General features: G+C 38.9%; 1 protein-coding gene across 1 annotated transcript; it reads left to right on the forward strand.

Annotated features, from left to right (window-relative positions):
- The first annotated feature begins 5172 nt into the window (after nt 1-5172).
- LOC118380083 (cAMP-regulated phosphoprotein 19-like) lies at nt 5173-13439 on the forward strand. The gene is made up of 3 exons (XM_035767089.1): nt 5173-5466; nt 6033-6152; nt 11977-13439. The coding sequence occupies exons 1-3, from the start codon at nt 5416-5418 to the stop codon at nt 12151-12153; spliced, it is 348 nt and encodes a 115-aa protein (XP_035622982.1). The 5' UTR covers nt 5173-5415; the 3' UTR covers nt 12154-13439.
- Nucleotides 13440-15028: the final 1589 nt, after the last annotated feature.

The following is a 15028-nucleotide window of genomic DNA, read 5'->3' on the forward strand; positions in this document are numbered from 1 at the left end:
GGAACGGCACCTCAGTACCTCCAGGCTCTGATCAGGCCCTACACCCAAACAAGGGCACTGCGTTCATCCACCTCTGGCCTGCTCGCCTCCCTACCACTGAGGAAGTACAGTTCCCGCTCAGCCCAGTCAAAACTGTTCGCTGCTCTGGCCCCCAATGGTGGAACAAACTCCCTCACGACGCCAGGACAGCGGAGTCAATCACCACCTTCCGGAGACACCTGAAACCCCACCTCTTCAAGGAATACCTAGGATAGGGTAAGTAAGGGTAAGTAATCCTTCTCACCCCCCCCAACAAGATTTAGATGCAAGTGGCTGTTCCACTGGTTGTCATAAGGTGTATGCACCAATTTGTAAGTCGCTCTGGATAAGAGCGTCTGCTAAATGACTTAAATGTAAATGTAAATGTAATGTCATAAAGGCCAGCAATGTGAAGTGAATACAATTGTTAAATAAATAAATGTGGTGGCAGCATCATGTTATGGGTAGCCTGTCATAAGGTGAATGCACCAATTTGTAAGTCGCTCTGGATAAGAGCGTCTGCTAAATGACTTAATATAATAATATATGCCATTTAGCAGACGCTTTTATCCACTTAAATGTAAATGTAAATGTAGCCTGGCGGATAGGAGCGTTGGGCCAGTAACCGAAAGGTCCCTGGGCTGACACGGTAAAAATCTGTTGTTCTGTCCCTGAGCAAGGCAATTAACCCACTGTTCCCTGGACGCCGATGACGTGGATGTCGATTAAGGTAGATTCCCGCACCTCTCTGATTCAGAGGGAGAGCCGCACACTCCAGGAGCTCAGATGCAAAAATATGTATGTCCACCGTATAATACCCCGGTCAAGACAGCTTGTCAAAATGATGGACATAAATACTTAGAGGGAAATCTAACCCTGATGTAAATATATCACTAGCCACTTTAAACAATGCTACCTTATATAATGTTACTTACCCTACATTATTCATCTCATATGCATACGTATATACTGTACTCTATATCATCGACTGCATCCTTATGTAATACATGTATCACTAGCCACTTTAACTATGCCACTTTGTTTACTTTGTCTACATACTCATCTCATATGTATATACTGTACTCGATACCATCTACTGTATGCTGCTCTGTACCATCACTCATTCATATATCCTTATGTACATATTCCTTATCCCCTTACACTGTGTATAAGACAGTAGTGGGGTCCTTCTGTAGCTCAGTTGGTAGAGCATGGCGCTTGTAACGCCAGGGTAGTGGGTTCATTTCCCAGGACCACCCATACGTAGAATGTATGCACACATGACTGTAAGTCGCTTTGATAAAAGCATCTGCTAAATGGCATATATTATTATTATTATTATTATAGTAGTTTTGGAATTGTTAGTTAGATTACTTGTTGGTTATCACTGCATTGTCGGAACTAGAAGCACAAGCATTTCGCTACACTCGCATTAACATCTGCTAACCATGTGTATGTGACAAATAAAATTTGATTTGGGATAGAGTTTCATTTTTTCCATGGGACAATTACACCCGTTTATGCTAAAGACATACCACAATGCTTTTCAAGAGGCGTTGAGTATTCCAGTCTCCACCCGGACTTCAATCTGTAAAATATACTTTAAAAAAAAATCTGAGACAAGGTTTTGAATATTGCTGTCCGTCAATGATTCCCAACCAAATTCACTGAGCTTGAGCAATTTTAACAGAAACAATGGTTGTATGTTACACTAAGAGTTGGGCAAGGCTGGTTGAATCATATAACAAATGATTCACAGCTGTAATGGCAAGGCTGGTTGAATCATATAAAAAATGATTCACAGCTGTAATGGCAAGGCTGGTTGAATCATATAAAAAATGATTCACAGCTGTAATGGCAAGGCTGGTTGAATCATATAAAAAATGATTCACAGCTGTAATGGCAAGGCTGGTTGAATCATATAAAAAATGATTCACAACTGTAAAGGCAAGGCTGGTTGAATCATATTAAAAATGATTCACAGCTGTAAAGGCAAGGCTGGTTGAATCATATTACAAATGATTCACAACTGTAAAGGCAAGGCTGGTTGAATCATATTAAAAATGATTCACAACTGTAAAGGCAAGGCTGGTTGAATCATATTAAAAATGATTCACAACTGTAAAGGCAAGGCTGGTTGAATCATATTAAAAATGATTCACAGCTGTAAAGGCAAGGCTGGTTGAATCATATAAAAAATGATTCACAACTGTAAAGGCAAGGCTGGTTGAATCATATAAAAAATGATTCACAACTGTAATGGCAAGGCTGGTTGAATCATATAAAAAATGATTCACAACTGTAAAGGCAAGGCTGGTTGAATCATATAAAAAATGATTCACAACTGTAATGGCAAGGCTGGTTGAATCATATTAAAAATGATGCACAACTGTAAAGGCAAGGCTGGTTGAATCATATTAAAAATGATTCACAACTGTAATGGCTGCCACCAAGTGTTAACTCAGGGGTGTGAAGATATACGTCCACGTTTTTTACGTCTTCGTCAATTTGGAAATTTTGACATTCTTACATGTGTTGATCGATTGGAGAAAACAATCAAATTGAATCACTTTTTTTAGGTTTAATTTTAAAGAACTAGTTTACTATTTTATAGGTTGATGTCTGAAAGTAGTCTATGGGCCAGGAGAAACTAATATATGGTTCATTCTTCTATAAAAAGCCGATACAAACTTCAGCTAACTTTAACCACCGCTAGTTGAAATCTATGGAAGTGATGTGAGCATGTTGTTGTTGTTGTTTTTCATGGCCAAATATCACCTTTTAACTAACATTAAACCAAATATGGAGTTGATTTCAGGTGAGTTTTGACATTTTATTTTTGTTCGAAACATGCCCCCATCACTTTCATAGATGTTTAGCTAGTGGTTGCTAAAGTTAGCTAAAGTTTAATGGCTGTTTACAGTTTCCCCTGGTCCAGAGACAACTTCCAGACAACTTTTAGTAATTTGTTATTCGTTATTCACCGTGTGTATGTAACGGATGTGAAACGGCTAGCTTAGTTAGCGGTGGTGTGCGCTAAATAGCGTTTCAATCGGTTACGTCACTTTACTCTGAGACCTTGAAGTAGTAGTTCCCCTTGCTCTGCAAGGGCCGTGGCTTTTGTGGAGCGATGGGTAACGATGCTTCGTGGGTGACTGTTGTTGATGTGTGCAGAGGGTCCCTGGTTCGCGCCCGGGTATGGGCGAGGGGACGGTCTAAAGTTATACTGTTACAAGTATATATATTCTTTGTCATATTGATTATTTATTTATTTATTTAATGTTTTATCGAAAATTCATTGTTGAAAAAAAGCAACCCTTAAGTAATCATTTAACTGTTAGTCTACACGTGGTCCTTCTGTAGCTCAGTTGGTAGAGCATGGCGCTTGTAATGTCAGGGTAGTGGGTTCAATTCCCGGGACCACCCATACGTAGAATGTATGCACACATGACTGTAAGTCGCTTTGGAAAAAAGGGTCAGCTAAATGTCATATATTATATTATTATATTATGAAGCGTGTGACAAATAAAAAAAATGTGATTTTATCTGTTTGGGGCATATAATCAGGGATGTAGCTTAAGCCCCACCTTCTTCAACATATACATCAACGAATTGGCGCGGGCACTAGAACAGTCTACAACACCCGGCCTCACCCTACTAGAATCCGAAGTCAAATGTCTACTGTTGGATGATGATCTGGTGCTTCTGTCACCAACCAACGAGGGCCTACAGCAGCACCTAGATCTTATGCACAGATTCTGTCAGACCTGGGCCCTGACAGGAAATCTCAGTAAGACCAAAATAATGGTGTTCCAAAAAAGGTCCAGACGCCAGGACCACAAATACAAATTGCATCTAGACACCATTGCCCTAGAGCATACAAAAAACTATACATACCTTGGCCTAAACATCAGCGCCACAGGTAACTTCCACAAAGCTGTGAACGATCTGAGAGACAAGGCAAGAAGGGCCTTCTATACCATCAAAAGGAACATAAAATTCAACATACCAATTAGGATCTGGCTAAAAATACTTGAATCAGTCATAGAGCCCATTGCCCTTTATGGTTGTGAGGTCTGGGGTCCGCATGCATGCAGAATTCTGCAAAAATATCCTCAGTGTACAACGTAGAACACCAAATAATGCATGCAGAGCAGAATTAGGCCGATACCCACTCATTATCAAAATCCAGAAAAGAGCCATTAAATTCTACAACCACTTAAAAGGAAGCGATTCCCAAACCTTCTATAACAAAGCCATCACCTACAGAGAGATGAACCTGGAGAAGAGTCCCCTAAGCAAGCTGGTCCTGGGGCTCTGTTCACAAACACAAACACACCCTACAGAGCCCCAGGACAGCAGCACAATTAGACCCAACCAAATCATGAGAAAACAAACAGATCATTACTTGACACATTGGAAAGAATTAACAAAAAAAACAGAGCAAACTAGAATCCTATTTGGCCCTACACAGAGAGTGCGCAATGGCAGAATACCTGACCACTGTGAATGACCCAAACTTAAGGAAAGCTTTGACTATGTACAGACTCAGTGAGCATAGCCTTGCTATTGAGAAAGGCCGCCGTAGGCAGACATGGTTCTCAAGAGAAGACAGGCTATGTGCTCACTGCCCACAAAATGAGGTGGAAACTGAGCTGCACTTCCTAACCTCCTGCCCAATGTATGACCATATTAGAGAGACATATTTCCCTCAGATTACACAGATCCACAAAGAATTAGAAAACAAATTCAATTTTGATAAACTTCCATATCTACTGGGTGAAATTCCACAGTGTGACATCACAGCAGCAAGATTTGTGACCTGTTGCCACGAGAAAAGGGCAACCAGTGAAGAACAAACACCATTGTAAACACAACCCATATTTATGCTTATTCATTTTCCCTTGTGTACTTTAACCATTTGTACATCGTTACAACACTGTATATATATATAATATGACATTTGTAATGTCTTTATTGTTTTGAAACCTCTGTATCTGTAATGTTTACTGTTAATTTTTACTGTTTATTTCACTTTTGTATATTATCTACCTCACTTGCTTTGGCAATGTTAACACATGTTTCCCATGCCAATAAAGCCCTTTAATTGAATTGAATAGAGAGAGAGATACAGAGACAGAGAGAGGCATAGAGAGAGAGACAGAAAGAGAGAGAGAGAGAGAGAGAGAGAGAGAGAGAGAGAGAGGCACAGGCACAGAGAGAGAGAGGTTCATTTCTCTGTCTACATACAATCTGCTGCACCACGAGAGAAAAGGGACAAGAGCACACGGCCTTTTTTTTGTGTCGGTGGTCTGGCTAGTTAGTAGCTGTGTGTCTGTAGTGTTGTTGGTGTAAACCTCCGTTTTTGTAGAAAACTGGACATTTACATAGTTCGCCATGTCCGAGGAGATTGAAGGAACGAGGCCTGCCGTCGGGGAGGAACAGCAGGTTAGAGTTGTAATTATGTTGATGCTAACAAGCTACGGTACATAGCTAGTAGCCATGTCAAATAGGTCTGTCAAAGCAGCAGTTTAGTTAGTTAGCGTTTAGTAACTTTCATTTATTTCAAATGTATCATCACCGTGCATTGAACTGTGCACATAACCATTATTATTTTTATCTATCAATATGCGTGGTTAGCTAGTTAGCAACACAGAGCTTTATTCATTTCACCGGTAGCTAGGTAGATGTTTTCCACAATTTTGTCTGCCTGCGTTCATGCATGCCGCTAAGCTACGCTTTTTTTTTTGGGAGGGGGGCACATTGCAGATAAACTGGAAGGCTATGTTGCCAGCTAGCAACCAAACCCCACTCATTGGAGAATCAAATCAAAAGTCATAATTTATCTGATAGAATCATAACCAGTAGCTAAACTAATCGACATGTCAACCCTCGAAGACAAAAACACCATTTTGTTGCTGTCGGTAACATATCATCATACCGTGTCACCACAACCCTATTCATTTGTGTTTATACTCTGTATTTATTGTGTGTTTGTTCTGTCAACACGGGAGATTGATGACACAGTCCTCAGCCCGGAGAAGGCAGAGGAGGTGAAACTCAAGGCCAGGTTCCCTCATCTTGGAGCCAAGCCTGGGGGCTCTGACCTGCTCCGGAAACGGATTCAGAAAGGGGTAATAATGGCCTGGTGATTGTGCCCTGCAAACACAACACTTTGGTAGCTGTAGATGATTCTATTTAGGCTGAACGTGCAAACTAGGCTATTTACACTTTACATTCACTTGCTTTCAACATGCAAACTAGGCTATTTACACTTTACATTCACTTGCTTTCAACGTGCAAACTAGGCTATTTACACTTTACATTCACTTGCTTTCAACATGCAAACTAGGTTATTTACACTTTACATTCACTTGCTTTCAACATGCAAACTAGGCTATTTACACTTTACATTCACTTGCTTTCAACGTGCAAACTAGGCTATTTACACTTTACATTCACTTGCTTTCAACGTGCAAACTAGGCTATTTACACTTTACATTCACTTGCTTTCAACGTGCAAACTAGGCTATTTACACTTTACATTCACTTGCTTTCAACGTGCAAACTAGGCTATTTACACTTTACATTCACTTGCTTTCAACGTGCAAACTAGGCTATTTACACTTTACATTCACTTGCTTTCAACGTGCAAACTAGGCTATTTACACTTTACATTCACTTGCTTTCAACGTGCAAACTAGGCTATTTACACTTTACATTCACTTGCTTTCAACGTGCAAACTAGGCTATTTACACTTTACATTCACTTGCTTTCAACGTGCAAACTAGGCTATTTACACTTTACATTCACTTGCTTTCAACGTGCAAACTAGGCTATTTACACTTTACATTCACTTGCTTTCAACATGCAAACTAGGCTATTTACACTTTACATTCACTTGCTTTCAACATGCAAACTAGGCTATTTACACTTTACATTCACTTGCTTTCAACGTGCAAACTAGGCTATTTACACTTTACATTCACTTGCTTTCAACGTGCAAACTAGGCTATTTACACTTTACATTCACTTGCTTTCAACGTGCAAACTAGGCTATTTACACTTTACATTCACTTGCTTTCAACATGCAAACTAGGCTATTTACACTTTACATTCACTTGCTTTCAACGTGCAAACTAGGCTATTTACACTTTACATTCACTTGCTTTCAACGTGCAAACTAGGCTATTTACACTTTACATTCACTTGCTTTCAACGTGCAAACTAGGCTATTTACACTTTACATTCACTTGCTTTCAACATGCAAACTAGGCTATTTACACTTTACATTCACTTGCTTTCAACGTGCAAACTAGGCTATTTACACTTTACATTCACTTGCTTTCAACGTGCAAACTAGGCTATTTACACTTTACATTCACTTGCTTTCAACATGCAAACTAGGCTATTTACACTTTACATTCACTTGCTTTCAACATGCAAACTAGGCTATTTACACTTTACATTCACTTGCTTTCAACATGCAAACTAGGCTATTTACACTTTACATTCACTTGCTTTCAACATGCAAACTAGGCTATTTACACTTTACATTCACTTGCTTTCAACGTGCAAACTAGGCTATTTACACTTTACATTCACTTGCTTTCAACGTGCAAACTAGGCTATTTACACTTTACATTCACTTGCTTTCAACATGCAAACTAGGCTATTTACACTTTACATTCACTTGCTTTCAACATGCAAACTAGGCTATTTACACTTTACATTCACTTGCTTTCAACGTGCAAACTAGGCTATTTACACTTTACATTCACTTGCTTTCAACGTGCAAACTAGGCTATTTACACTTTACATTCACTTGCTTTCAACATGCAAACTAGGCTATTTACACTTTACATTCACTTGCTTTCAACGTGCAAACTAGGCTATTTACACTTTACATTCACTTGCTTTCAACGTGCAAACTAGGCTATTTACACTTTACATTCACTTGCTTTCAACGTGCAAACTAGGCTATTTACACTTTACATTCACTTGCTTTCAACGTGCAAACTAGGCTATTTACACTTTACATTCACTTGCTTTCAACATGCAAACTAGGCTATTTACACTTTTACATTCACTTGCTTTCAACATGCAAACTAGGCTATTTACACTTTACATTCACTTGCTTTCAACATGCAAACTAGGCTATTTACACTTTACATTCACTTGCTTTCAACATGCAAACTAGGCTATTTACACTTTACATTCACTTGCTTTCAACATGCAAACTAGGCTATTTACACTTTACATTCACTTGCTTTCAACATGCAAACTAGGCTATTTACACTTTACATTCACTTGCTTTCAACATGCAAACTAGGCTATTTACACTTTACATTCACTTGCTTTCAACATGCAAACTAGGCTATTTACACTTTACATTCACTTGCTTTCAACATGCAAACTAGGCTATTTACACTTTACATTCACTTGCTTTCAACGTGCAAACTAGGCTATTTACACTTTACATTCACTTGCTTTCAACGTGCAAACTAGGCTATTTACACTTTACATTCACTTGCTTTCAACATGCAAACTAGGCTATTTACACTTTACATTCACTTGCTTTCAACATGCAAACTAGGCTATTTACACTTTACATTCACTTGCTTTCAACATGCAAACTAGGCTATTTACACTTTACATTCACTTGCTTTCAACATGCAAACTAGGCTATTTACACTTTACATTCACTTGCTTTCAACATGCAAACTAGGCTATTTACACTTTACATTCACTTGCTTTCAACATGCAAACTAGGCTATTTACACTTTACATTCACTTGCTTTCAACATGCAAACTAGGCTATTTACACTTTACATTCACTTGCTTTCAACATGCAAACTAGGCTATTTACACTTTACATTCACTTGCTTTCAACGTGCAAACTAGGCTATTTACACTTTACATTCACTTGCTTTCAACGTGCAAACTAGGCTATTTACACTTTACATTCACTTGCTTTCAACATGCAAACTAGGCTATTTACACTTTACATTCACTTGCTTTCAACGTGCAAACTAGGCTATTTACACTTTACATTCACTTGCTTTCAACGTGCAAACTAGGCTATTTACACCTTACATTCACTTGCTTTCAACATGCAAACTAGGCTATTTACACTTTACATTCACTTGCTTTCAACATGCAAACTAGGCTATTTACACTTTACATTCACTTGCTTTCAACATGCAAACTAGGCTATTTACACTTTACATTCACTTGCTTTCAACATGCAAACTAGGCTATTTACACTTTACATTCACTTGCTTTCAACATGCAAACTAGGCTATTTACACTTTACATTCACTTGCTTTCAACATGCAAACTAGGCTATTTACACTTTACATTCACTTGCTTTCAACGTGCAAACTAGGCTATTTACACTTTACATTCACTTGCTTTCAACGTGCAAACTAGGCTATTTACACTTTACATTCACTTGCTTTCAACATGCAAACTAGGCTATTTACACTTTACATTCACTTGCTTTCAACATGCAAACTAGGCTATTTACACTTTACATTCACTTGCTTTCAACATGCAAACTAGGCTATTTACACTTTACATTCACTTGCTTTCAACATGCAAACTAGGCTATTTACACTTTACATTCACTTGCTTTCAACATGCAAACTAGGCTATTTACACTTTACATTCACTTGCTTTCAACATGCAAACTAGGCTATTTACACTTTACATTCACTTGCTTTCAACATGCAAACTAGGCTATTTACACTTTACATTCACTTGCTTTCAACATGCAAACTAGGCTATTTACACTTTACATTCACTTGCTTTCAACATGCAAACTAGGCTATTTACACTTTACATTCACTTGCTTTCAACGTGCAAACTAGGCTATTTACACTTTACATTCACTTGCTTTCAACGTGCAAACTAGGCTATTTACACTTTACATTCACTTGCTTTCAACATGCAAACTAGGCTATTTACACTTTACATTCACTTGCTTTCAACGTGCAAACTAGGCTATTTACACTTTACATTCACTTGCTTTCAACATGCAAACTAGGCTATTTACACTTTACATTCACTTGCTTTCAACATGCAAACTAGGCTATTTACACTTTACATTCACTTGCTTTCAACGTGCAAACTAGGCTATTTACACTTTACATTCACTTGCTTTCAACGTGCAAACTAGGCTATTTACACTTTACATTCACTTGCTTTCAACGTGCAAACTAGGTTATTTACACTTTACATTCACTTGCTTTCAACGTGCAAACTAGGCTATTTACACTTTACATTCACTTGCTTTCAACATGCAAACTAGGCTATTTACACTTTACATTCACTTGCTTTCAACGTGCAAACTAGGCTATTTACACTTTACATTCACTTGCTTTCAACATGCAAACTAGGCTATTTACACTTTACATTCACTTGCTTTCAACGTGCAAACTAGGCTATTTACACTTTACATTCACTTGCTTTCAACGTGCAAACTAGGCTATTTACACTTTACATTCACTTGCTTTCAACATGCAAACTAGGCTATTTACACTTTACATTCACTTGCTTTCAACGTGCAAACTAGGCTATTTACACTTTACATTCACTTGCTTTCAACGTGCAAACTAGGCTATTTACACTTTACATTCACTTGCTTTCAACGTGCAAACTAGGTTATTTACACTTTACATTCACTTGCTTTCAACATGCAAACTAGGCTATTTACACTTTACATTCACTTGCTTTCAACGTGCAAACTAGGCTATTTACACTTTACATTCACTTGCTTTCAACGTGCAAACTAGGTTATTTACACTTTACATTCACTTGCTTTCAACGTGCAAACTAGGTTATTTACACTTTACATTCACTTGCTTTCAACATGCAAACTAGGTTATTTACACTTTACATTCACTTGCTTTCAACATGCAAACTAGGTTATTTACACTTTACATTCACTTGCTTTCAACATGCAAACTAGGCTATTTACACTTTACATTCACTTGCTTTCAACGTGCAAACTAGGTTATTTACACTTTACATTCACTTGCTTTCAACGTGCAAACTAGGTTATTTACACTTTACATTCACTTGCTTTCAACGTGCAAACTAGGTTATTTACACTTTACATTCACTTGCTTTCAACGTGCAAACTAGGTTATTTACACTTTACATTCACTTGCTTTCAACGTGCAAACTAGGTTATTTACACTTTACATTCACTTGCTTTCAACGTGCAAACTAGGCTATTTACACTTTACATTCACTTGCTTTCAACGTGCAAACTAGGTTATTTACACTTTACATTCACTTGCTTTCAACGTGCAAACTAGGTTATTTACACTTTACATTCACTTGCTTTCAACGTGCAAACTAGGTTATTTACACTTTACATTCACTTGCTTTCAACATGCAAACTAGGTTATTTACACTTTACATTCACTTGCTTTCAACGTGCAAACTAGGTTATTTACACTTTACATTCACTTGCTTTCAACATGCAAACTAGGCTATTTACACTTTACATTCACTTGCTTTCAACGTGCAAACTAGGCTATTTACACTTTACATTCACTTGCTTTCAACATGCAAACTAGGCTATTTACACTTTACATTCACTTGCTTTCAACGTGCAAACTAGGTTATTTACACTTTACATTCACTTGCTTTCAACGTGCAAACTAGGTTATTTACACTTTACATTCACTTGCTTTCAACGTGCAAACTAGGTTATTTACACTTTACATTCACTTGCTTTCAACGTGCAAACTAGGTTATTTACACTTTACATTCACTTGCTTTCACAGCAATGCATTATTTGTTATGGAATCATTGTCATGCTTTTTAAAAAAAATAAGCATTGGTTTTCATTTTCTTGGACAACACACACATCTTTGTAAAGGCTGTAACATATCTGATATGTGATTTATTTATATATACACTGTATATTTTTCTTCTCTGTTCAGCAAAAGTTCTTTGACTCTGGGGACTACAACATGGCCAAGGCTAAGGTGAAGAACAAGCAGCAGCTCCCTGCAGTGACACCGGCTGAGAAGGCAGAGATAACCGGGGACCACATCCCCACACTCCAGGACATCCCCCAGAGGAAGCCCTCCATCGTGGCCAGCAAACTGGCTGGCTGAGGGGCTGATGGAAACAGGGAAGCTTTGGAAATTTGACCTGTTCTGTTCTGGTGTTACCATTCCATCGCTCTCTCTCTCCTCTCTCTCTCATGTCAGTCCCAATTCAATCCCTACTTCCTTTACCTCTTGGCCCTAACCCTTCAATGTTTGATATATCTTGCTGTGGCTTCCACCACAGTACCTACACCTTACAGATTTGCAAACATTGAATGGTTAGGGTCAGAGGGAACGGGCAGAGAGGTAATTCAGATCAGTGCATTCTCTCTCTCTCTCTCTCCATCTCTCTCTCTCCATCTCTCTCCCTCCATCACTCTCCCTCTCTCTCTCCCTCCATCTCTCTTCTTTCCTAGACAGCTGTCTTCTGCCCCCCAATGATTTTTCCTCACCATCACCACCATCTCTATATGAATTCTGAAAAATAATATTTTTGAGAATCAAGCAGAAAGACTCGTGAGAAATATTGCTGCCAGAGGATGACTGTCTTCGGATACTGACTGAAAAAATTGGTTTAAAGGGACACATTTTTTGCAAAGTCTACTTCAATGTGGCCTGTATCTACTGTAGTGACTCATGTAAACTGTACATAGCCTATCACCATGTATGGGAGAGGCCAGGTCAATCAATATCTTAGACATGTTTTACCTTCTATGGCTTCCATTGACATTTTAAATTGTGAGGTAATATTCTAGAACCAACCGATGAGAATTCTTGATCACTCTTAGAATCCTGTTCTGGTTCCAGATCTATTTCTGTTTCTCTGGACAGCTTCTTGACCTTACAGTCATTGTCTAGACAACACAAACCGGTCTGGTACCATCAGTCTTAATGCCCTCCTCCACTGTCAAAGCTATGTTGTTTGTTTTGATGCATTGATTGAAAATAGCCTGTATCGCACAGTAGCTGTCATGTATATTATGAATCTCATCTAAACCTCTTAAATGGCCTTTAACAGTTTATGAGCCGCTGCTTGGGCAATATTTGCTCACTCACTCCAGTGAGAGAAATCTCTGCTTGTCTGATATGGATCCCTATATAGTGCACTCCCTGTGAGGCTCTGGTCAAATGTAGTGGACTAGGGGTTAGGATGCCATTTCTGATGACATAGCCTCTGTGAATCTAGCCTAGGAATGCCTGCCTGCCTGCCTCTATATCTGAGACTCAGGTAATTTAGGTTTAGTCGTCGAGCAACTCGCTTTAAATGAAGTGTCGGTTTGAACGGTGTGCATGTGCATTGACTGTGTGCCGTCACGTTGTGCCATTTGTAAATAAAATAGTTTTGCACAATAGACCTTTTGTTCTCTTGGCTGATGTTTTAATTGTTTTCTGCTTTCACAGTAGCTATTATAATACAGCTGTAATGTCCACGTTGACCAACACTGGCAAAGGACACAATGAACGTGGAAGAGAATATATAATAGGCCCATTTACCTTCAAATCCATCCATTTATTAGTCTGGGTGACGGTCTGTAGCCTGGGTGACAGTCTGTAGCCTGGGTGCTGGTCTGTAGCCTGGGTGACAGTCTGTAGCCTGGGTGATGGTCTGTAGCCTGGGTGATGGTCTGTAGCCTGGGTGACGGTCTGTAGCCTGGGTGACAGTCTGTAGCCTGGGTGACAGTCTGTAGCCTGGGTGACGGTCTGTAGCCTGGGTGACGGTCTGTAGCCTGGGTGACGGTCTGTAGCCTGGGTGCTGGTCTGTAGCCTGGGTGACGGTCTGTAGCCTGGGTGCTGGTCTGTAGCCTGGGTGCTGGTCTGTAGCCTGGGTGACGGTCTGTAGCCTGGGTGACGGTCTGTAGCCTGGGTGACGGTCTGTAGCCTGGGTGACGGTCTGTAGCCTGGGTGACGGTCTGTAGCCTGGGTGCTGGTCTGTTTGCTCTCTTGTCATACCAAATGACTGCAATGGAGCTGGCAAGAACACAAACTGATCTGGAACCAAGTCGGCTCTATGAGCTCATCTGCATTTGACAATCGATGTGTTCTTTTAATATTTCATATTGATTAATCCAGTATCCCACATGTTTGGCTTCTCCCCCCCAAAAACAGAACCGTGAACTGTTGAAACAATGTTGATTTCTAATAATAATACAAGGGATTTATGTAGAGACCCATAAGTCACTTTCCAATTGTAATATATGCCATTTAGCAGACGCTTTTATCCAAAGCGACTTACAGTCATGTGTGCATACATTCTACGTATGGGTGGTCCCGGGAATCGAACCCACTACCCTGGCATTACAAGCGCCATGCTCTACCAACTGTGCTACAGAAGGACCACATTGTTTTTCAATTTATAATTGGACATGACTTGGAATCTTCATAACCTAAAAGTGGTTATTTATTTGATTTACTTGACACATTTGTAATTTGACAAATCTGGACTGTGTTTTCAATAACATTATTAAATAAATCTGGTTGTTTTTATTCTTACCGATTAAATTTATTTTGGGTAACATACATATTCAACAAAATGTACAATGTGGACCCAGAGGATATCACGGCTTGTTTCCATAGTGATCCTCGATGGTAAAAACAATAACACGTCTAATGATTAAAAGACAAAAGAGAAAATTACAAAATAACCATAAATACGTTAATTTATTTTAACATCCTAAAAAGTGGCACTATTCACTGCACTTCTCCCGAACCTTAAAAATCAACCGTATTAATTTCACATTAAAACAAATCTATTAATCCTTCAAATAAATACACCGTACCAGCAGTAGGGGGCGCAAGAGGCAGTGTAGTGGTTTCTCTGATTTCAACAACATTTTTATTTTTTTTTTTTTTTTTTTTATTTTACTAGGCAAGTCAGTTAAGAACAAATTCTTATTTTAGGAACAGTGGGTTAACTGCCTGTTCAGGGTAGAACGACAGATTT

This window comes from Oncorhynchus keta, chromosome 17 (assembly GCF_023373465.1).
Source record: "Oncorhynchus keta strain PuntledgeMale-10-30-2019 chromosome 17, Oket_V2, whole genome shotgun sequence".
NCBI classification, from domain to species: domain Eukaryota; kingdom Metazoa; phylum Chordata; class Actinopteri; order Salmoniformes; family Salmonidae; genus Oncorhynchus; species Oncorhynchus keta.